The 24333-nt window shown below is 40.2% G+C and overlaps 1 protein-coding gene across 2 annotated transcripts in view; it reads right to left on the minus strand.

The window, feature by feature from the left end:
* Positions 1 to 24333, minus strand: part of NSMCE2 (NSE2 (MMS21) homolog, SMC5-SMC6 complex SUMO ligase) — a 244282-nt gene that overhangs the window by 172169 nt on the left and 47780 nt on the right. For both annotated transcript variants that reach the window (XM_062189456.1, XM_062189457.1), the window contains exon 3: positions 20766 to 20872. In XM_062189456.1, the coding sequence (XP_062045440.1) occupies positions 20766 to 20872 (107 nt within the window). The remainder of the gene's footprint in view (positions 1 to 20765; positions 20873 to 24333) is intronic.

Raw genomic sequence — 24333 nt, forward strand, 5'->3', positions numbered from 1 at the left:
ATGTGAAAAAATTAAGGCACTAAGGACAATTCTGTTTTTTGAGCTGATGAAATGAAATACTACAGTTGCCCTTTTCTGAGATGAGGAACAGCTGGCTTTGGAAAAAAAAAGTCAAAGAATTTATTCTTGTAAGGTTAAATGTGCAATTCCAAGGGAATGAAATGAAGTAGAAATAAAAAGAGTACAGTTCTATATCCGGGATGGCTTTCGAGTGAGAACTGGGTTATAGTTACAATGCCACAAAAAATGAGTAAGTATATGCAGTTATGAGAACACACAAGAGTAATCCAGTTGGTGAGCAGAGACCAGATGATGTCAGAGGGCTGTTAAAAAGGAACTAAGCTCAGCTTGTGAAGGATATGGCACAGGTAGTCATTTGGAAGTAAAAGAACATTCCCAGTAGACGGTGCTGAGGCCAGAGGCAAGAGTACATCGCAATGACTGGCATAAAAAGAACAGTAAAAAGTGAGACCAGAGGTAAACAGGGGTATAAACCATGTAAAGAAGTTCTAACTTAGTACTAAGAATCCCAAGGAAAAGCTGAAGAAGGTAAAGCTATAGAAAAGGAAAGCAAAATAATCAAATTTTCAATTTAGAAACACCCCTTGGGCTACTAGATAGAAAACACAACAGAAGAGAGCAACTATATGCAGCAAACTTGCCCCTGGAGATTTAAGACCAAAAACATCCAACGGGATGTTGGAGATGAATGAAGTAACTGGATAATCAGTAAAATTTGTAGATAGAATGTGAGACATGAGGAAATAGGAGAAACAACAACCACCAAATTCTGAATGTGAGGAAAAGCTTCACCCTGGTAAGTTGAATCTAAGATTCCCATAATACATTAAAGAGAAGAAAGTCAAATATATCATTGAGTTCATGTGTATGGTTCTCAAATAAGAAATTTGGAATGGAAATAAGGATTTTGGGGGCCAGCATTGTGGTACAGTGGGTAAAGTCACGGTCTGCAGTGCCGGCATCCCATACGGGTGCTGGTTGGAGTCCTGGCTGCTCCACTTCCTATACAGTTCCCTGCTAATGTGCCTGGGAAAAAAGTGGAAGATGGCCCAAGTCCTTGGGCTTCTGCACCCACATGGGAGATCTGGAAAAAGTTCCTGGCTCCAAGCTTCACATCAGTCCAGCTCTGGTCATTGCAGCCATTTGAAGAGCGAACCAGCGAATGGAAGCTCTCTATTTGTCTCTCCCTCTCCCTTTCTCTCTCTCTGTAACTCTGTCTTTCAAATAAATAAAATACATATTCTAAAAGAAAGACTTGGGATTCAGTAGCATGAAGACAGCAATTTAAGTTATGAGCATGATATTATTTCTCAGAAAGAGTACTGTAACAAGGAATCTTCCAAAAGTTTGTGGAAAATTCATATTATGAAAAGATTATGCATGGATTTCAGAATTTTTGCATCTAAATAAATTTATCTTTTAATTCCATTTTGTCTGAAGTATCCTCATGCAGTGTGAAAAGAGAAGACAAAGAATGGGTAGAAATTCCAAAACTTAATGAGTAAAGAATTAAGCAAGAGCCAACAAAAACAATACGTAGAAGCTAGAAGGAAAAAGAGTTATGCAGGGGTAAGGGGTTGCGGGGAGGGAGTGGTGCTGTGGCATAGCCGGTAAAGCCACCGTGTACACTGATGGCATCCCATATGGGCACTAGTTCGAGTCCTGGCTGTTAAACTTCTGATCCAGCTCTCTGCCATGACCCAAGAAAGCAACAGAAGATGGCCCAAGTGCTTGGGCCCCTGCACCCGCATGGGAGACCATGAAGAAGGTCTTGGCTCCTGGCTTTGGATCGGCTCAGCTCCAGACATTGCGGCCATCTTGAGAGTGAACCAGAGGATGGAAGACCTCTCTTTCTGTCTCTGCCTCTGCCTCTTTGTAACTCTGCCTTTCAAATAAATAAATAAATCTTAAAAAAAGAGAGTTATGGCCGGCGTCGCGGCTCAGTAGGCTAATCCTCCACCTGCCGCACCGGCACACCAGGTTCTAGTCCTGGTTGGGGTGCCGGATTCTGTTCCGGTTGCCGCTCTTCCAGTCCAGCTCTCTGCTGTGGCCTGGGAGTGCAGTGGAGGATGGCCCAAATCCTTGGGCCCTGCACCTGCATGGGAGTCCAGGAGGAAGCACCTGGCTCCTGGCTTCGGATCAGTGCGGTGCGCCGGCCGCAGCGCACCAGCTGCAGCGGCCATTGCGGGGTAAACCAACAGAAAAGGAAGACCTTTGTCTCTCTCTCTCTCACTGTCCACTCTGTCAAAAAAAAAAAAAAAAAAAAAAAAGTCATGCCGACACGAATATTGACAGCACATAAAAGTTGAGGAAGAATAGAGTGGTTATCAAAAGCAGAGAGGTCAGATAAGAGAACAAGAGCACAAGATCCTCTTGATTCGTTACTTGGTATGAAACCTGGGCAATGCACATAACTGTCAACTTTAGCTTCCTCATCTATCCCAGGATACTCTACATTTACCTTACACGTTGTGATGAGGATACACAGTGATGTGTATAAAGCACCCTGAACAGAGTTACACACACTTGGCAGGACAAACATGCTCTGCTACTTTATGTACATATTTTATTTATGTCAGAGAGACCAAAGAAACAAGAACAAGGACTGAAGGCATGAAGCAACATGGAATGCATGTTGTTATGATGCCAAGATTTGTGCACCTGCCTCCACCCCAAATTCACGTGTTGAAATTCTAACCCAAAAGAAAATGGTAAAGAGGTAGGTCCTTTGAGACGTCAATGTCAAAAATCCCCTCAATCCCCTTAAGAAGGGATTAGTGCCCTCAAAAAAGAGGCCCTGAGGAGCGAGCTGGCCTCTCCTGCTTTCTGATGACACTGCCAAAAGGCACATTCTGGAAGCAAGAAAGAGAGTCCTTGGATTTTGGACTTCCCAGCCTCGGAACAGTGAGAGATAAATGTCTGTAGTTTATCAGTGACCCAATCTGGGGTATTTTGTTACAGCAGCCCAAAGCGATTAAGACAAAATGTCTACGCAGTGCAAAAGGCCCTTTGAAAAATAGATACTGGGAGAAAAGAATTATTTTCCTTTTTTTTCCACATTCCTCCCGAGGTGTCCTTTCTCCCTCCTTCTAAAGCAGGGGTGGGGAATGTCCAGGCTGCAGGCCATATATGGCCCATGACCTCATTTGGTCTGGCTTTGCCAAAGCAACTGCAGGCAAGACTCAAAATTCAATAAGCCTATGGTAGGCTAATTTTTAAGCTAATAATTTTATATGGCCCTTGAATGATGTTATAAATACCCACCCTGTTACAGGCAGCATATAATGCAGGATTCTCAAGATCGCATCAAAAGAATCTATTTAAACATGTCTTAGTATTCAGAGAGAGCCATGTTTTTGCTACCATTCACCACAATCACCGTGAGCTTGTGGTATAGATGTTACATTAAGAAGAGGCAGCTTAAACTCATGAGCAGCCCACCAATAAATAAAAAACAAGCTCCATAGAAATTAAACCTATTGCTTAATGATTTCAAAGATTCTTCAACAAATTTTGAAATGATAAGCTAGGTACTATGTTTATCAAATGAAATATTCTAATTATTTTATTAAGGAGACCTCTGAACAAACGGACTTTCAGCTTAGTTTCGACACTGGCAAAGTGTTAGTCACAGAGGAGTTTCCCAGAAGGCATTCAATATACACTTTCCTATCAAGGAGTAAAGTTCTACTTTCCTCTCTTGTTCTCATTGCCTCAAAGACATGGGCACATGTAGCACTGAGATAATTGCCTCAGGTGCCTACAATTCTAATATAGGAAATAAACAAATATTTCCTAAAAAGAAAAATAAAAGAACTCCACTTTTTTCATATCTATATAAACTATTCTCACCCCTTTAGCATAACTTCCTTCCTAGCCTCTTTGACTTAGGATTCACTTTGTAATTCTTTCACTTTTATTTATTTATTTATTTATTTATTTATTTATTTTTGACAGAGTGGATAGTGAGAGAGAAGGACAGACAGAGAGAAAGGTCTTCCTTTACCATTGGTTCACCCTCCAATGGCTGCCACGCCGGCGTGCCGTGCTGACCCGAAGGCAGGAGCCAAGTGCTTTTCCTGGTCTCCCATGCGGGTGCAGGGCCCAAGCACTTGGGCCATCCTCCTCTGCACTCCCAGGCAACAGCAGAGAGCTGACCTGGAAGAGGAGCAACTGGGACAGAATCCAGCGCCCCCACCGGGACTAGAACCTGGTGTGCCGGCGCCGCAGGCGGAGGATTAGCCTATTGAGCCGTGGCACTGGCTTCACTTTGTAATTCTTTCAATGTAACTCTCAATACACAAAGCCTAAATAATATTCCCTCCCATAACTGAATATTCTGTTACACTGAATTCAAGGTTCCTAGCAATTAAAGTCCCAACCAACGTGGATCTCAACTTTCTTAGCTCTGTTAAATAAACTTCTCGTTACTATACCACTCAGCAGTGGCTGGTGCCACTGGAGCTGAGCTGGTAGAAAACAGCCATCTTGTGCTAGAATCTAAACAAAACATAGCAGGCATGGTGAGGGAAGCGTGCTTTGCTTACGTCTGTGTGTGACAGTTTGTGTGGAAAGGGCATGGCATGGGAGAGTGGGAGGAGGGATATACACGAATGGAGCAATCTACCTGAGGCAAGCAAGACGTGGGAAGAGACTGGAAGGGTAAGGCCAAGTTTAAGGGAAGCCTTTTCTTCCTGAGCCTTCTGCATCAGGAAGACCAGACTTTCACACCTGGGACCCTGGGGTATGCTGCTATAGGGCTGTCTGAGGTGAAGCCTGGTGAGAGCCTCCATGCCAAACTCCATGGCTTCCATGGGCCCTCCAGTCACATCCTCTGCAAACCAAGGGATCTTAATAACCAAAAGAATTCATTCATCCCTGCGGTGCAAATTCAAAGGGGAAAGGCTGTTTTCTTTCTTCCCTTCCTACTAGGTATCCCTTAGAAAACCTATTTAGCAAGACAATAGCAACTGAAAAGATAAGCAAACCATCTATTTGGGGGATTTCACATTTTTCTTTAAACACATAGTTAACTTCCAAAATGCCATGAAGTTTCTAACAGGAAGTCCAACTTCAAGGCCCTTGTCTTTATGCTGAATGGGCATTCTACAGGAGGGAATGAGGGCAATTCAAGGACAAGAGGCTGGATCCAGTCCACCAATTTTCACACCTTACCCAACACAATAAAGACTATGGAATTACCAATACTCCAGCAGCTTATTAATGCTCTTTGTTATTACCTACCCACTCATTTAGTAGCCTATCAAATTCCCTAACAAATTCTGAAGTTGCTTTCTAATTAATAAGGCTTCCTGGTATCTGAAATTACTTTCCACTAGCAGAGCTATCAAATTGCCTTTGGCCTTCTAATTTTCCTCCAGTAAGAAAAGTTTCCTGACTAAATTAAAATGCATTCTATTTATCACCAACCTAATCAAAAAATCACTGTATAATAGGAAAATTAAAATAACCAAAACAAAAACCAAAGTTAGATGCCTCAGAGTCTATAGTATATATCTTGTTCTTATTATATATATATACACACACACACACACACATATATATATAAATTTGAGAGGCAGAGAAACAGACAGATAGACAAGACAATTCTCATCTGCTACTCTCAATGCCCATAGTGGCCAGGGCTAGCTTGATACCAGGAGCCAAGAACTCAATCCAGGTCTTCCATGTGAGTGGCAGGAACCAATTACTTGAGCCATCACTACTGTTCCCCAGGGTATGCATAGGCAGGAAGCTAGATTCAAAAGCCAGAGAGAAGAATTAAACCCAGATGTTCAGATATGGGACATAAGAATTAATACCTAGGGGCCAGAGCTGTGGCGTAGCAGGTAAAGCTGCTGCCTGCAATGCTGACATTCCATACGGGTGTTGGTTCAGGTCCTGGTTGCTCCACTTCTGATCCAGCTCTCTGCTATGGCCTGGGAAAGTCCTTGGGACCTTGCACCTGCATGGGACACCTAGAAGAAGCTTTTGGCTCCTGCCTTTGGATCAGCACAGCTCCAATCATTGCAGCCATGTAGGGAGTGAACCAGTGGATGGAAGACCTCTCTCTCTTGCTGCCTCACTGTAAACTCTGCCTTTCAAATAAATAAATAAATAAAGTAAATCTTTAAAAAAAAAAAAAAAAGGAATTAACACATAGGCTAAATGCCTGTTCCCTATAGCATATATTTTAGAATGCATATAATTCGGGCCGGCGCCGCGGCTCACTAGGCTTAATCCTCCGCCTGCGGCGCCCGGCACACCGGGTTCTAGTCCCGGTCGGGGCGCCGGATTCTGTCCTGGTTGCCCCTCTTCCAGTCCAGCTCTCTGCTGTGGCCCGGGAGTGCAGAGGAGGATGGCCCAAGTCCTTGGGCCCTGCACCCACATGGGAGACCAGGAAAAGCACCTGGCTCCTGCCTTCGGATCAGCGCAGTGCACCGGCCGTGGCAGCCATTGGAGGGTGAACCAATGGTAAAGGAAGACCTTTCTCTCTGTCTCTCCTTCTCTCACTGTCCACTCTGCTTGTAAAAAAAAAAAAAAAAAAAAAAAAAAAAAAAAAAAAAAAAAAAAAAAAGAATGTATATAATTTGGTTCTCATCGTTTACAGAGATTAAATCAGAGGTGAGATGACAGAGTGATTGCCAATCTTGAAAAAGATAATACTATATAATACAATGCAAAATAATATCATTAAACTGCTATGCTTTCAGACTGAGTGGCCACCTTGTAAAATCTAGACTTTCTAACTGTAACCTATTTTGATTCTCCCGTTTTGCTCTGTAAGTGCTGAAGAAGATAGATGACAATGAAAATTTCACATTAAGATGATTTGTTTTTTAAAGATTTACTTTATTTATTTGAAAGGCAGAGTTACAGAGAGGTGATAGAGATATTTTAAAATGTTTAAACTAGCTTTCAAACTATTTTCCAGTTTAAATTCACAATTATCTTGGCATGAGATTAAGAGACAATATTTTCTGAATGCCCACTATATTAAGCCTCACTTCTTTTGAAGGTATTAAGTACATCACCCTATGTAATATAACTATTCTTTTTTACAGATAAAGAAACTGAAGGCTTATGAGGGCACAACAGCAAGGCCTGGGTCAGGCAAAGCCAGGAGCCAGGAACTCCATTCTGGGCCATCTTCCACTGCCTTCCCAGGAGCATTAGCAGGAAGTTGGGTCAGAAGCAGAGCAGCCAGAAGGTGAACCACACTGGGATGCTCGCGTCCAAAGGTAGAGTGATAAAGACAGTGTGGGAGCGAGGTGGGGGTGAATGGAGAGACATCTTCATCCTCTGGTTTACTCCTCAAATCACTGCAGCAGGCCAAAGCCAGGCACCAGGAACTCGGTCTGGCTCTCCCACATGGGTGGCAGGGGCCCAAGCACTGGATCCAACACCGACTGCCTCCCAGCATGCACAATGCAGGAAACTGGACTTTAAGGGGAGCAGTATAGACTCAAGCCAGCACTCCAATATGGGATATGGGCATCCGAAGTAGAGGCTTAACTTGTGTGCCACAATGCCACTCGTGACACTTTTTTCTTTAGATTAAATTCTCAAACTTTTACTTCTGGTTTATTTATAATAAGAGATTGTAAGAGCCTAAGTATACATTAAGACTGAAAACATTCTTATTCTCAGCTGAATACTACAATTCAAAGTGAATTCAATGAACTCCATCTGTCTTGAAACAGAATGTCAGGAAAAGATTCTTGAGTTGCCTATCAAAAAAAACCCTCACTAACCAAGTGATCTAGGCAAGTTCCTAACCTTCCTGAGACTCAGAGTGAATAACAACCACCTTTCCTAACTCCGTAAACCGGCTGTGCGCATTCAGTAGGCTAGGGATTCAAAATGGTTTCGCATCCCTTAGCTGGAGCAAAGAAGGTTGGTTTCAGACTCTTAGTGAAAGGGACTGGATATGAACTGACATTTACAAACATGGCTTCAACAAACCTTGGGCAAATATTAGGTAATGGGGGAAGCCGGAAGATTAGTGAATTTGCTATCTCTGATCCATATCCAGGCTTGTCCTCCAAAACACTGTAAACAGACACTAAACTGACAGCCGTACTACAAATAGGCTTTGTTACAGCTCTCTAGAAATTGGATCACAATGAGCTACTTACGGCAGAATTGGTTTTCTTTGTTGTTTCTAACTATATACGTATCTTTCATCTCTTTTTTTGTTGTTGTTGGTCAAAATACATTCATACATATACTCTTTTGTTTTATCTATTATTGTCCAAAGAGGTACAGAGGACCAACATTACTACTATTCCATTTTAGAAATGAGGAAGCCAAAGTATCAAGAGTTGTGTGACTTGTCCAAGGCCACAGCCTGACAGAATAGAACTACAATTTAAAGTCAGATCTTTATTTCTCAGCCAACATTCTTATCAAATCAAATACCACTGCTCAGAAAAGGTGGAAAGGGAAGTAGAGGAGATTGTGGCTTATTTAGACTTTATTTTCAGACTAATTATATCTGGCTTTGTGAATTTTCATTATTCATTGTTGCTTCATGAGTCAGTCAGTCACTGAAACCAGCAGATCAGAAAGTATAAATTGTCTTAATAATTATTTCCTCAAACACACACACACACACGTTCAAGTTTTAAGTATTTCATAATAAAGTGACTCAGTGACCAAGCAAACCCAATCTACATTAGTCATTTGTTCAACTGTTGGATGAGATTCATACAAAACTCTTGGGGACAGGGGGGTGGACAGGATTAAGCCTTCATGAAAATGATGACTAAATTAGACAAAAAGGGAATGTGAATCTTACACAGCTTTTCCTTCCAGTTTAGACCATGTTAGGAAAATCAATGTGAGGAAGGTTATCTATCACCATTTATTCCAAGTTCAGCTGGAAGAAGAAAGAAATCATCAATTTAAATCAGTATGTGGTAGGCATGTTTTGGTTAAAAAAAAAAAAAGTTAAAAATTAACAGGATGGAACAGTCAGACCTTGTCGTTATAAAGCGCTTTTAACTCCCAAGCACTTTCATATAGTTATCTCATCTTTTAATCAAGAAATCACTGAGAGACATAGGTAAGAAACTTGCTGAAGGTCACACTGCTAGTTCAGGGGATAGGTACAGAAGAAAATTTAATAATTAAATTGAATATTAACACCAAACAACTTACTACTCTAATGGGATCATGAATGATGCACTATTTTAAAGGCAAACTATTTTAATTCCATATTCTGAAGGAGAAATTCATTATAACAGAAAATGTGATATAACATTCTCATTTCAGCTGTATTATTTATAGGTGCTTTAAGCAATATCTTAAAAATTTCTTCTGGAATGAATTGAGCATACAATATTTTTGCTGATGTTCTTAAAAATATGGCTAAGTATGTCTAATTAGTTAAATTTATTGAATTTCTGATTTTACAAGGGGATGAGTCTCTCTCCAAGCACATCCAGGTTTTAGTTCTCTGAGAGTTCCACTAGCATTTTATGGGATGCTTTGGACTTCTTTTTCATATTGGGGGCTAGACTAAACCTCAGGACGGCAGGGAGTGACATCATGGGTCCTGAGGACTTGTTTCTTGGTACCAAGAGCATTCCAAGAACTGCAAACAGACTAGGTAACTGGAAGGCAGCTGTGGAAACATGGAAGACCTTGCAGGTGTCAGCTAAGGGGAAGGTAAAAAGAAAGCAAGTCAGAATGTCTAGAAACCAGTTCTGTGGATGAGCCTCATTCAACTATCTCTGGGTACTATTCCTAACTTTAAGTAAAAATTGCCTTGCCTTTCTTTTTTTTTTAAAGCTTTTATTTAATGAATATAAATTTCCAATGTACAGCTTATGGATTACAATGGCTCCCCCCCTCCCAATAACTTCCCTCCCACCAGCAACCCTCCCCTTTCCTGCTCTCTCTCCCCTTCCATTCACATCAAGATTCATTTTCAATTCTGTTTATATACAGAAAATCAGTTTAGTATATATAAAGTAAAGATTTCAACAGTTTACCCTCACATAGCAACACAAAGTGAAAAATTGGAGTACTAGTTATAGCATTAAATCACAAAGTACAGCACATTAAGGACAGAGATCTTACATGATTTTTTTTTTAAATTGATTAATTTTCTATGTAATTTCCAATTTAACACCGAGTTGGTTTTTTTTTTTCAATTATCTTTATATACAGGAGATCGATTCAGTATATACTAAGTAAAGATTTCATCAGTTTGCACCCACACAGAAACACAAGGTGTACTGTTTCAGTACTAGTTATAGCATTACTTCACATTGGACAACCCATTAAGGACAGATCCCACATGAAACATAAGTACACAGTGACTCCTGTTGTTGGTTTAACAATTTGACACTCCTGTTTATGGCATCAGTAATCTCCCTAGGCTCTAGTCATGAGTTGCCAAGGCTATGGAAGCCTTTAGGGTTCGCCGACTTCGATCTTATTCCGACAGGGTCATAGTCAAAGTGGAAGTTCTCTCCTCCCTTCAGAGAAAGGTACCTCCTACTTTGATTTGCCTTTCTTTTTTAAAATTTTATTTATTTGAAAGGCAGAATGAGAGAGAGAGAGAAACAAACAGTGATCTTCTATATGCTCACAACAAGCAGGACCAAGCCAGGAGGATGCTAGGAACCCAAAATTCAACCTGGGTCTCCCATGGCGGGAACTCAATCACTTGAGCCATCACCTGCCACCTCCCAGAGTGTGCATAAGCAGGAAGCTAGAATTAGGAGCAGAGCTGGGGCTTGAATCCAGGTACTCTGATATGGATATATTCCAAATAGCATCTTAAATGCTATGCCAACTACCTACCTTCACTTGGCCTTTCTAAATATCAATATCTATAAGCAGAAAAGTAAATGATTGCTTTAAGATAAAATAAAGCATTAAAGAAATTACATTGAAAATAACCTAATAACCAGTTTCATTATTCTAGCCCATGAGAAATGAACATGAAGATTCTATTTTAAAGAATGCTGTATTATATGACATTAAAAAAAAAAAAAGGAAGTCCAGAAATAAATGAAATTCAGAAAGCCCCAATGGTTAAAATATCAGGCTGGCCATGACACAAAGAATGAAAGTGCCACTGTTTCCAGAAGCTGGATACTTCAAGAAACAAAACAGAAAGAAATTCCTGCCATTCTCTCCATGAGGGTTCGCGGGGCAGTGGTTTCACTTGAGAATGGAAGAGCTTGAAATCAGAAGATAACTGCAAACTCAGAGAGGAGCCTGCAAACAGAAAAGCCCTTGATATGCCCTCCACTTACCTTCATCCTATTCTCCCACTTGTCAACAACTAACAGAGAGCATGTATTTGAGCTATAGCTGACAACTTGCATTTGATACATCAGGAGACTAAGTCCAACACATTTTTCTCCCCTAATACTTTTTTTAAAATAGGTGTTACTAATAAATAAAGTAAGTAAAAAATACTTTAAGATGTAAGCAAGAAGCTGGCGCTGCAGCTCACTAGGCTAATCCTCCACCTGCGGCGCCGGCACACCAGGTTCTAGTCCCGGTTGGGGCTCTGGATTCTGTCCCAGTTGCTCCTCTTCCAGTCCAGCTCTCTGCAGTGGCCCAGGAGTGCAGTGGAGGATGGCCCAAGTGCTTGGGCCCTGCACCCGCATGGGAGACCAGGAGGAAGCACCTGGCTCCTGGCTTCGGATAGGTGCAACGTGCCGGCCATAGTGGCCACTTGGGGGGTGAACCAAAGGAAAAATGAAGACCTTTCTCTCTGTCTCTCTCTCTCACTGTCTAACTCTACCTGTCAAAAAAAAAAAAAAAAGATGTGGCCGGCGCCACGGCTTACTAGGCTAATCCTCCACCTTGCGGCGCCGGCACACCGGGTTCTAGTCCCGGTCGGGGCGCCGGTTCTGTCCCGGCTACCCCTCTTCCAGGCCAGCTCTCTGCTGTGGCCAGGGAGTGCAGTGGAGGATGGCTCAAGTGCTTGGGCCCTGCACCCCATGGGAGACCAGGATAGGTACCTGGCTCCTGCCATCGGATCGGTGCGGTGCGCCGGCCACAGCACGCCAGCCGCGGCGGCCACTGGAGGGTGAACCAACGGCAAAAGGAAGACCTTTCTCTCTGTCTCTCTCTCTCTCACTGTCCACTCTGCCTGTCAAAAAAAAAAAAAAAAAAAAAGATGTAAGCAAGATAACCCAATAAATAGCATAACCACGTGCACAGAGACAAATGCATTTCAGAGCTTCATTTCTTCAAGGTATTGACTTAAATAGCAAAGAAAATAGTGAAAGTTATTCCTGAATTAAAATTGCATTTCTACTTGCTGTCTAGTTCTTATCTCTAGAATAGTCCTGTCCTCCTCTCTTCTTCACTAACCAGAGCATGCTAAAGGGCACCATCTCTATTTCATTGTTAAAGACATAGGTAGAGTTACCACCGAGGAGCTTCCAATCCACTCAGCCAAATGTGATAATGCTCACTGGCCTCTGCACTAGCCCACTTGCCCTGATTCTACCCAATTCTTTCTGGTTACAACACTAACTATGAGCACTGCATTCCACTCCACTTCAAACACCTTTACCCTACAACTACCAGAGCAAACCCTTCCCAGGAAAGAGGTTCTTCCACGAACCTCTCAAGGACATCATTTCTGGCCTTTCACTGGTTACCTGCTGCCCACTCTACCCTCCAGACTTTAATTCAAAATTCCCTTTCAGCACCTATGTCAACTTGATCAAAGGAATGAGTTTTCCTTTAAGAAAGTTTCCAACCAATCCTATCCACTAGTATGACGGAACTGTGTTGGTGCTTTCATGCAACCGCATTTCATCTTTACCAGAGCCCTGTACACCACCCCACCTTTAAAAGAAACCAAGGCTCTGGGAGAGTGCAGAGCCAGAATTCAAGCACAGACTACCCATTACTCCGAATGTCCTATGCACATTTTTATTGTCTCTGGCAAACTATTTCACTGCTAAAATGACTTGGAGCCACTTAGTGCACATATGTCAAGAAGGTTTTATATCTGTATTTGACTAAGCACACCACTGGCACTAGAACAATTATGTGATTAGTAAACAAGCAACTGATTTCAAGTCTACACGGTGAAGACGCATTGATTTTACAGTGAACTTCAGCATCTGGTGATTCATCCCCCCAGACCAAGCTACTTCTCCACCTCTTTTGCATTATCCCACTCTGCATCTCTGTCAAATAGTGGGGCAAGGCCTCGATCCCAAGATCTTTAACACGTATAATCACAGTGAAAAGTTCGATAATGGAAGGAGGCTAAAGTGACCACCTAAAACAAAGGTTCAATGCTTTATGTAGATTATGCCCAGTGCCAGCAATAACCAGGAGTCTGTGACATTAAAGAACTTAAGTAACTCACGTGATCAGATGCCAGGATTTCCTGGTGTCACTGAAGGCAAGGTGCCCAGTGATCACCCTAGGCACCCCAGTGCCCACTAGAGTACTACGGTGACCAGGGCCATCAAAGGTCTGAAGGCTCTTCTTGCCCATACTATTGCTGTGTCCCTTCTCCCTAGGCTGTAATGTCCACTCTTCCTTTCTCTAAAATATTTCCTCTCCTCTTCTCTCCCAAATCATCATTCCACAGAGGGGTCTTGTTGGATTCAAATAGAGACTATGAAAGCCAAGCAATCACTGCATGTCTGTAAAACCTTTCTCTTCCTGTTCCTCACTACTGGAATGCTGCACTGTCATTTCAGAGGCCTGGCTCTTTCCTGACCTTCTGCATAGAGACATCACCAAAGCCCATTTCAGGCAGAGAATTCAATACACCTTCTACTTCTTGGGTGCCAGAAAAGTGCCACAAAAGCTGAACTCATCTCTTAGCTTCTTTTGTAAAATTAGGAGCCTGAGACTATGGCAGCATTTCCCAGAGTGAACTCTGCAGAATATCAGTTCCTCTCCCAAAGAAACTTTGTGGTTAAGTAATTTAGGAAATTTCTGAATATTCTCTTCCTTTGGAGAATCATATTGTATAAAAGCATATTAAAGGCTTCAAAGTCTTTAAGAAAATTCTTTTAATCAAGCATTCCCCAAACTTATTTGGCCACAAAATCCTATTCTCCTATTATACTTATCCACATCCTGATTAATAAATATTATGGAGTAAATTTTTGAAAAATGCTACACTAGAGGCACATTTATGCCAGTAGATTGTAAACATTTTAGAATTCTGGTTAAAACCCAACACTTAATATCTTCAAAACACTAAGACGGTTTCTAAAAACTAACCATGAAAGTCAGCCTTACTATAACATAATATAGCATTTAAAAAAAAAAAGAATTTTCATTAATTAGCAGATACACTACTACGTAATCTAAGAGATCTTATATTTAGATTTTTTTCCTATAGAGGCAAGTGAAATAGTAGCAATTTCCAGACCTAACTATGTTGTTAGCCAAAATGTTACCAAACACATCCTTAATTAGAGGATAATGGTGCAAGGAGTTCTAAGGCGCTGAAATAGAAAATTATTTACTGGTAATAATAATAGGCACATTGCAGGGTCAAGTGGCCAAAGTATAAAAAGTCAAAGTTAACTTTTTTCCCTGTTAATTTTCACACTTGGGCAATGTTCCTTTTGATGAAAAAACTCATGGAATATAAAACACACTTTTGAAACTTTTTGGAAATAAAGGTGTCAAGAGGCTGCACACTGTTCCTGGAGGGCCAAGAGTAGGGACAGGCAGTGGAGAAGAAGGTGGCCTCCCAGGACTTTCCCATCTGGTTCCAAGAGCTCTTCACTAATTTCAAACCCCTGTCACTTCCCACCTTCCTGCTGTTCCTTCCAGTAACAGTAATTTCTCTCATGCCAGGAATCTTCTGTTCTCAAATTTTATAACCCCCAAACTAATTCTCCCCTCCTTCCTCTTTGGTCATTTGACTAACAGAGTGGGTGCATTCTTATACTCAATCAGCTGGTGATCACAAATTGTTGTTATAAATTGCATCCTCTAGTCTAGAATTTCCTTCAGATACTATAAACTATTAGATTTTTAAGGGAGAAGTTCTACCCCCCAATTTTGTTTAAGTAAAATAGTAATTCTCAATATGCAAGATCCCCCCAAAAGATTTCTTGTTAAAATGGTGGATATTAAGATAAATTCAGGAAAGATAAATGCAAAGATTACCAGATAATGAAGGGTAAAGGGTGAGGAAGCACAGGGAAGTGCCGTGTTAAAAACAGTCAAAATTAGTTTGCACAATGACAGGGCTGAGGTAAACTACACCTATGACCCATTTATACTTTTATTATATCTAGGGTTGTATTCGTATTCGTCCCAACAACTTAGGTGAAGTCTATTTGTATTCCTCTAACCAATAACATATTAGTTTGAAAATGTGGTTAAAATATTCAGGTTAGCCTAACAATTAAAAACCACAGTACTTAACATGGGGTATGTATGTCCATGAACATATCTTTAAGAAACAACCCCAGTGGACCACTCAGGCACCTCATTGCTTCAATGAAGAAGAAAAATACTCTCCTTCACCAGGCTCTTGGTAGCGACTGCTGTAAAACAGTGACTTAAAATAAATAAATAAATAAATAAAACAACAACCACATATGTAGGGGCAGGCATTTGGCACAGTGTTTAAGTTTCCACTTGGCATGCTCATATCCCATGTAGGAATGCCTGGTCCAAGTACCAACTACTTCTGATCCTGCTTCTTGCTAATGCACACCCTGAGAGGCATCAAGTGATTGTTCAATTAATTAGGTCTTTGACAACCACATGGGAGACTCAGACTGAGTTCTGGGTTCCTTTCTTCAGCCTGGCCTAACTCCGGCTGTTGTGGATCTTTGGGGAGTAAATCAATGGATGGAAGATCTTTCTCCCTCTCCTTTTCAAATACAATAAAAATAAAAAATTTTTAGTAAGTCCTATTAATTGAGATAAAGAAAAGTTCAAAATATATACATGGACACAATCTTATTTAAAATCCTACTTATCTATAAGACAAAGATAACACAAAAGATAGTACTAGATGGGGACTGGTGCTGTGGCTTCATAGGCTAAGCCACCGCCTGCAGTGCTGGCATCCCGTATGGGTGCCAGTTTGTGTCCTGGCTGCTGCACTTCCAATCCAGCTCTCTGCTATGGCCTGGAAAAGCAGTAGAAGATGGCCCAAGCCCTTGGGCCCCTGCACCTGTGTGGGAGACCTGGAAAAAGCTCTTGGCTCCTGGCTTTGGACTGGCCCAGCTCCAGGTGTTGCAGCCATTTGGAGAGTGAACCAGCAGATGGAAGACCTCTCTTTCTGTCTCTCCCTCTCTCTGTCTATAGCTGTCTCAAATAAATAAAATCTTAAAAAAAAAAAAAAAAAAAAAAAAAAAACAGAGGGTACTAGAATAAAGTGAAGAAAATACACAGGCTTTGGATTTTCTAATTCAGTAACATTTTGAAGCAGCCTACACTAAAAGAACAATACTCAGGTAGTGTGTGACATTCTGTTCAGATTTAAAGTTTGCTAAAGTAAAATTATAAAATTAAGGATCATGATTTTAAAACTATATATTCCAGGGCTGGTACTGGGGCGCAGTGGGTTGGGCAGCTGCCTGCAACCCTAGCATCCCACATGAATGCTAGCTTGAGTCCGGGCTGCCCCATTTCTGATCCAGCTGATAACACCTGGAAGGGCAACAGAAGATGGCCTGAGTAACTGGGCCCTTGTCACCCATGTGGGAGACCCACACAGTGTTCCAGGATCCCGGCTTTGACCTGGTCCAGTCCCAGCCATTGTGGCCATCTCGGGAGTGAACCAGGAGATGGAAGATTCCCCTCCTCTCCCCCTTCCTTTCTTCTTCCCTCCCTCCCTCTCTCTACCTCTGTCTCATTTTCTCTTTGTAACTCTGCCTTTCAAATAAATAAATAAATCTTTAAATACACATACACACACATACACACACACGCCAAAGTATAACGCAAATTTCAGGCTCTGTTTAGGACTACAATACTCATCACAAACACTAGAGGATACACATTGTATTTTATCATGGATTGCTAATAACGTGACACTACCCTTAACCTGTTAGGCCATTTATTAGTAACATTCATGACTTCCATCCTTTTTCACAATGATTATTAATGTTGAGGGGTAACTGTTTCTTGAGAAGCAGAGTATCAATAATGGCATTATTCTTAAATCTACTACTTTCATGACTTAAATCACTAAACATGGTGCCAAGCACATAGCAGGCATTCGAAAATCTGTTAATGAATGAATCACCAACCAACTAGGTAGGTAGGTTACTCAATTACTCTGTATATTTTAACTTACTGCACGTGAGGATGAGACTTCTCTGGCCTAATTTCCTCAGATTAAGTCTTGGATTGGTCAAGGCATTCTGAAACGCTAACACTAAGACAATCAGAAATAAGCAGCTTTCATTTAATGCAACACTCACACAAAGAAGTTATCTATCACACTACCGCCTTGCGGTTCTTTTGGCCCTTTCATCTTAAATACCATTCTCTCAGGAAGGACATCTCCCAACCACCCTTTGAAAGAAATGATGCTCCCTGTTTTCATTCTTCCTGAATGCTCCGTTTCCTTTTGTAGCACACATCATGACAGTAATTAAATGACATCTGTATTGTCCCTTGTTAAATGTTTGTCTTCTATTCTAGACTTTGGACAACATGAAGGTAAAGGTCACATGGGCCATGCTGACTTCCTATTTCATGCACTTAGAAGTGCCTGGCATATAGAACTCTGTATAAAGTTTTAAGAGTGGTGACAGTATATTACCCATTTATCCTGAGTTTCTATAAATGATTTACAGCCAAAGCATTTTTAGTGCTCACTGCGTAATATTCCCTCTACAAATGAGCTAGAGAAAGTCCTTTTTATTTTTAGTTTTGGAGCATTGAAATAAATGCTGATACCAAATAATACCTTCAAGCATCATGGAATGTAGTAATCTATTTTCTCAAAGGACAAGGAAGGCAATCTGAGAGCTTCTGCTAACTGACACAGGGATTGCAGGTGAATTGATCTATACTTCCAAGTGTTCCAAAACCTTTTAGAGGTATATAACCTTCAGAATTCTGGGAAAGTAAAACTGAGAGGGCAAGAGATAGCAATGTGTATTTAAATAATGAATGCTCCTTGACAATAAAAAGTTTTCTTTTTTAATTTCCTATGGCTGTGGAATTCAGAAACAGAAATAGGACTCCTATGGGCTCCCATTACCTATCTTCTTTCTTAATACTCTGAAAAAAAAAAAAAACAACAACAACAACAACAAAAAAAAAAAAACCTTCATCTTAGTGGCCATACCTTATATTGTAATTTAAGCATCTTAAACATAATTTATGCGATTCTTGAATTCCAGAGTAGAACAGTCCAAAGTCAAAAAAGCACCTTAAGTAAAGTTAGTAAAATAAGGTACAAACATTTTAGAAAATTCTGTTCAACCTTTCTAAGTTGTTTGGAAATCTGGGCTTGCAATAATATATCTTATCACTAAATCAAATTTTATGAATGCCAAAGTGTTTTGATATACAGTATCTAATCTGATTCACATAACAGTCTTGTGAAATAGGCAGGCTAAGAATTTTATAGACGAAGAATATGAGGGTGCAAGAGGTTAAGTTTCTTCACCACAGAAGTTTTTTAACTTAGAAGACGCTCTAGGGCTGCAAAAGCTTCTATTCCCTGGGATATTGCTGTTAACTAAGGAACTCTAGCGTCCTTCGAGCCTCCCTCGATGCTGTTCGTTCTTTATCCCTCATCAAAATAAGTATTAAGAGAGTAATAGGCATAACTCCAAATATGTAAATGGTACAAGCTATTTCCCTCAAAATAATGATTATTATCCACTCAGTTTCAGAAACCTTGTAAAATCATGATGTACTCTTCTTGGCCTTGTAACAAGATTGCATAGAGAGCGTAACTGCATCAGAAAAGGAAAACAAAGATGTTTCCTCTACTATGAAAGACCAGAGACTTCCCTGACAAGCATTAGAATCTCTACCCAAGTTGTTCCACAGCCTCTAGTGTGAGCCTAGGGCTGAAAAGTAGGGTGAAGGTAATAGGATGAGATCTCAAGATAAAATAAGTACTGTTAACTACTGAACATGAATGAGGATGGAGGTTTCTCTGTGTTTAACTTTTTTTTCAAGAGTGACTCAATTGCTTGAAGAGGCAAGAGTCCAATACTTGATATAAAACTACCTTAAGTATCTGTGAACCTTAAATTTTAATAGAAAATAAACATTAAATTCTTTGATTCTCAAATCTCATTTTTAAAATCTATAATACACTGTGCTGTTATATTTGTACAGTATGAAAGTAAAAGTTATCAAAAATCTCCACAGAATGTAAAGGTCAAAGCAAAACAGATCCATCTAATAGAGCTAATTTTGATCTTTGGCAGCAAACACACTTCATCTATAAAGTCAGACTTGTCCCTTTAAGTCAGTGGTTTTCAACCTTAGATACACATGAGAATGAGTTTCTAGGAAACACTGGTGACCAACCCCGCTCCGGACCAGTGCAATCACATTCTCTGGCAGTAGGAACTGCTGCCTGGGGTTCAGCTACAACTGAAAACTTCTGAGCTAGGTGCTTCATTAGCCAGTTTCAAATATGATGTTGATATGACATCCTTTTCTTATTTTTTAATGAAGGAATATTCACAAGACCAAGTCTAACAGTCACAGTGGCAGGACAGATTAAAATTTCACAAATCAAACAAGTTTATTACTTGGATATAAGCAAATATTCTTAAAGTAAGTCACAAATACAATACTTTATAAATACTAACCATTAATTAAAACTAGAGAAACGTCCTATAACTATAAACGGCTCATTTCACTGGCTTAAACCCATTAAGTCCCATTGTCTTACATTTAGAACAAATATAAATTCTTAAATTGAGCAACAAATATACCACTATGGTAAATTTCAAATAACTGTATCATTGAAATATTCACAGAATTGAACATTTTAATAGGTTAAGCATAAAACAACCTCTAGAAATTTATCTTCCAATGAACAGTAGCCAATCTTGTTAAATATTTGATTTTTGGAATTTTCCCATAGCTATAAGAAAGAAAAGGCAAACAAAGAAACCAGAAGTACAAGACACTCTATTACACAGGTATATGAAATCAGTTCAACAGGGAGTTTCCACTGCTCAGAGGACAAAGGACTTCTCAGAAACATTACTGCAATCATATTGCTCACTTCTTACTCAATACAGTCCTACTAAAAAGGATGTTGCTATGTTCCCACCTCAACTGCCTCATGTTTTGTTCCTGTGACAGCTGGAGTCAACAAAGATAAGTTTGGCTCCTGGAAAAACCAAAATGCCAACCTTTTTTATTTTTAAACTTGCTCTAAAACTTTTCCATATTATCTGATTCTAAGAATTTTACAAGAGATGCATATTGATTAAAGTTGGAGAATATCTAAACCTGGTCCAAACTGTTTGCTTAAGCAATATAACAGAAAAAAAAAAAAACCCTGCAAAAAAATTGTATATAATTGTTAGCATTTTATATAATTGTCACATTCAAAGGTGGCTTACACCAAAATTTCTGAGACAGAAAATGCAAGACAATCTATGTGGTCTACCTGGGAGAATATTTAAGATTCCTGATTAAGAGAAAATTTATAGCTGCTACAGTAATGATAAGGAAATATCAGAGGCTACAGAAAATTCTGATTTTCTGTTTCCATTTCTAGGACAGTGAGTTGTAACCAAATATGACCAGCTGATGGTATACAGACTTACATGATTTATTGCAGATTGGACAGCCTTTACGTAATGGTTTAGTTCCCGATCCATCATAGCAAATTCAACCATTGCTTTGTCCATACTATATTCACTACTCACTTCAGCTGAAAGGAAAAAAGATTGCAATTACCATTTTCCACTTAAAATGGCCACATTTGTAAAAATTGCACAAGTATAATCTACATTCGCCAATGGTCTAAACAATTTTGTATAGGTATTATGCAATATGCTAAGTTCATTAAAAATTTTATAAATACACTTAGTAGAAAGCTCAAAGGCAGTGTTGGGGTGGAAAGAAAAACAGACTCATCCTGAGAAGTTCCAGGATGCACAACCTTAAATCAATCATGGCACGGCTCTCAGGCTCAGCCCCCTCCTCAAAGTGGTCCAGTTCCATCCCTGCCACACAAACCTACAGGAGTGTACAATGCTAGATAAGGAAGAGTTCGAGAGTTCCACTTCCAGTAATGGGGGGCCAGGCCATTTGGACTAATCCTCCTACTGAAAACAACTGAGAAAAAAATCAGGGGGAGAAAAGCGAACAAGTCTTAACAAATTTCATAAGATAGTAGAAGCAAGGAAGGCAAAATGTAGGGGAAACTGAAAAGAAGGGGGTCCAGAGATCACCCAGGTAGAACACCCTCCCACAGTGTGCAAGATCCCCACTCCTCTGTGCAAAAACGAGCCAGAAATAATCCTACCCTGCTCTTCAGGACCATGGGAAGTGGGTCTTGGCCATAAAACAGAGGAGGACGGAAAGGGAGAGAAAACAAACTGAAAAACTGGCCACAAACCAGACCCCCTGGATTTGCAACCTGGGGTCACCTCAGGGACCCTAAACTCTAATCTCAGTGCAAGACTGATAGTACCTACAGGTATCTGGCAGAAGCAGACATAATTCCTTTCTGGAGAAGACACTTTCTTCTTAGGTTTTAAATAATCCTGACAAATAATTTTGAAGGATAATGAATAGAACACAGGTGAAAAAAATGAAAACAAACAAAAAACCTTATATAGCCTAAAACACATAAGAAAATAAGCCACCAAGAGTATGGATCACTAGAAACATATTTGCAAATGTTTCACTTCATTGGAACTCTCTATCAATGTTTTAAAAATTAAAATCCTCAGAGAACAAGGACTATAATAAGTCACTAGCAGGTTGGAAAGGAAAGTAATGTTCTTAAAAGTGCTTCTAAACTGTTTTTCCAAGCCCTAAATATATAATTTAACAGATCAGGAAAGACAGAGAACATGGGGTCATAAAAATTTTAGCATTAAAAAAAAATTGAATGAAAGGAAAGTTGGCTTACTAAGACACACTTGGGTATGTATGTACTCAAGGACTCTCTGTTAAAACATCTTAGCACAGATAAAATATCAGTATTTCCTGTCTACTCTGAAGAGCAATACCACAAACAGCATACATCATCTGAAACAATGGAAAAATCCATTGACATTTGGCTTTTAAAATTGACCTTTTCAGGCTTTTAAATTATGCTTTAATTTTACAACAGTCAATTATAAGCACAGTCCATAGAACATCTCCTAGGTTAACATGCTTCAGTGCAGCCCCCAGAAATAAGAGGAGGGAAAACATGGGAGAAATCAGGAAGGCAGCGCTTTTAAAATGAACTCGGAATCACAGCACACCTGCAAGTGGTACCCAGGCAAGCAAGTGGTACCCAGGCAGCCAAGTTCGGCCTCAGCAGCTTGGTGAGGTGCCGCAGAAATCAGAGATGTCAGAAGAGAACTCCCACAGTACTACCTTGGTCATTAGAACTTCCGCATCAACAGCAACATGCCATGGCTACTTTACATAATTCTTGTGATTCTTTTTGTCAACCTATATCCCTGTTGTACTAACAACCTCTCTTAAAATATCTGATTTGGTGCACGTTTCAGAAACAACAAGTTGGCGAAGTATGGGGAATCTGTGTTCAATTCCACCAAAGAATTATGGTGGAGAAAGAAGAGCAAATACAGGGAGGAAAAAAAAAAACAGCCCTGGAGATTTCCAGGGATAAACACATAAACGCAGGCTAAAAAAAGATGGCTGGGAATAGGGTTGATTGTAGAAGGACTGACCAGCTAGAGGCTCCGTGCTACCTGATATTGTCACTATCGACATTCTCCCCCCTTCCACTGAAAGCCCTTCCTGAAAATCTACACCAAATTAAACCCTCTGCATCCTTCAAGGGCTAAACTCCAGGCCTACATTCTGAAATTATACCAGCCTACAAGGATCTTTTCCTCCACTTAATTTATCTTTAACACCCATACTTGAGATTTTACATCATAAACAATCTTGCTTTTCTCATTTCTTCTAACAGACTTTAATCCATCTGAGGGCCAGCATGAGATCCAATAAAAATTAGAGCAACTCTTCCTGCAGTATCCTCCTACGCCATTACTTCACAAATGTCAAAATTAAACTTTTGCCAAACCATAAATTTTCCTATCTCAGATGTTCAACTCAATTAAAATATAAAGAGGCTATGACATATAAACATTTGATTATATTGTCACTGTAAATTTTTTTGACAGGAAAAAAGTTGGCACGAGCACAATCTGAGGGAAGGAAAGATTCACACAAAAGGTGAAAATTCACAGAAAGGCAATACCAAGAAGAAAACACTACTATGCTACACCTCTACAAGCCAGGCACTGGAGAAGTTTGGTGCAGATGAATGAAGCACGCAAAGTAAGGATCAGGATGATAAACTCATCTACACTAAGCATCCCTAATCAGAAACTTGGAAAGCCCAAATTGCTCCAAAACTTGACACTTTTCAAGTGTCAGTGAGTCTCATCCCTGCGTATAGGCAAATGTTCCGAAACCTGAAAAATTTGGAAATCTGAAACTTTCTGATCCCAAGTGTTTTGAATAAGGGATACTCAACCTGTATATATTTTATAATAATGCTGTAGCTAACAACGAGTGAACCCTTCCTTTACTGTGTGCCAGCACTGTGCTGAGCATGTCAGAGTGACAGTAAACCTTGCAGAAACATTAAGAAATCGTTTTATCTCCTCTTTACATATGAGAACAGTGGAGCAACTTGCTGAAGGCCATGAGGGTGGTAAGCAGCAGAGCCAGACCTCAACTCAGGCTTTGTCAACTACAAAGTGTAAATGCTCATTCATTTGTGCAAAACGGTGTTTAAACATCAAGGGACAAGCACCTCCAACTCTTCCATGAATGTCCCGGGAACAAGTCCTCAGGTAGAAGAATGTCAAAGGCCCTGAGCTTCAATTTGCTGGTAGTCAGTCTGTTAGCATAAACCAACACTTCCATTTCTTTGATTGCCCTCCCCCAACCCGGCAAAGTCTAGGAAGGCTAGGAATCTTCTAATGTCTTCAATATACCATTCCCTGTTTTCATTAGTCAAATTTACCGAAGAGATGTATTTGGATGTTCGTTTACAAGCTAATAAATACATGGAGAAGTCTCATGGGGAGTTCACGGTGTCTCTGTGAAATCTCTCACCCAGCACACACACACTCATTAGGAAATTATTCCAAGCAGTGAGTACAATAACTAGTTGAAATAAGTCCCCCACCC

The sequence above is a fragment of the Lepus europaeus genome, chromosome 4, assembly GCF_033115175.1.
Source record: "Lepus europaeus isolate LE1 chromosome 4, mLepTim1.pri, whole genome shotgun sequence".
Taxonomy (NCBI): Eukaryota; Metazoa; Chordata; class Mammalia; order Lagomorpha; family Leporidae; genus Lepus; species Lepus europaeus.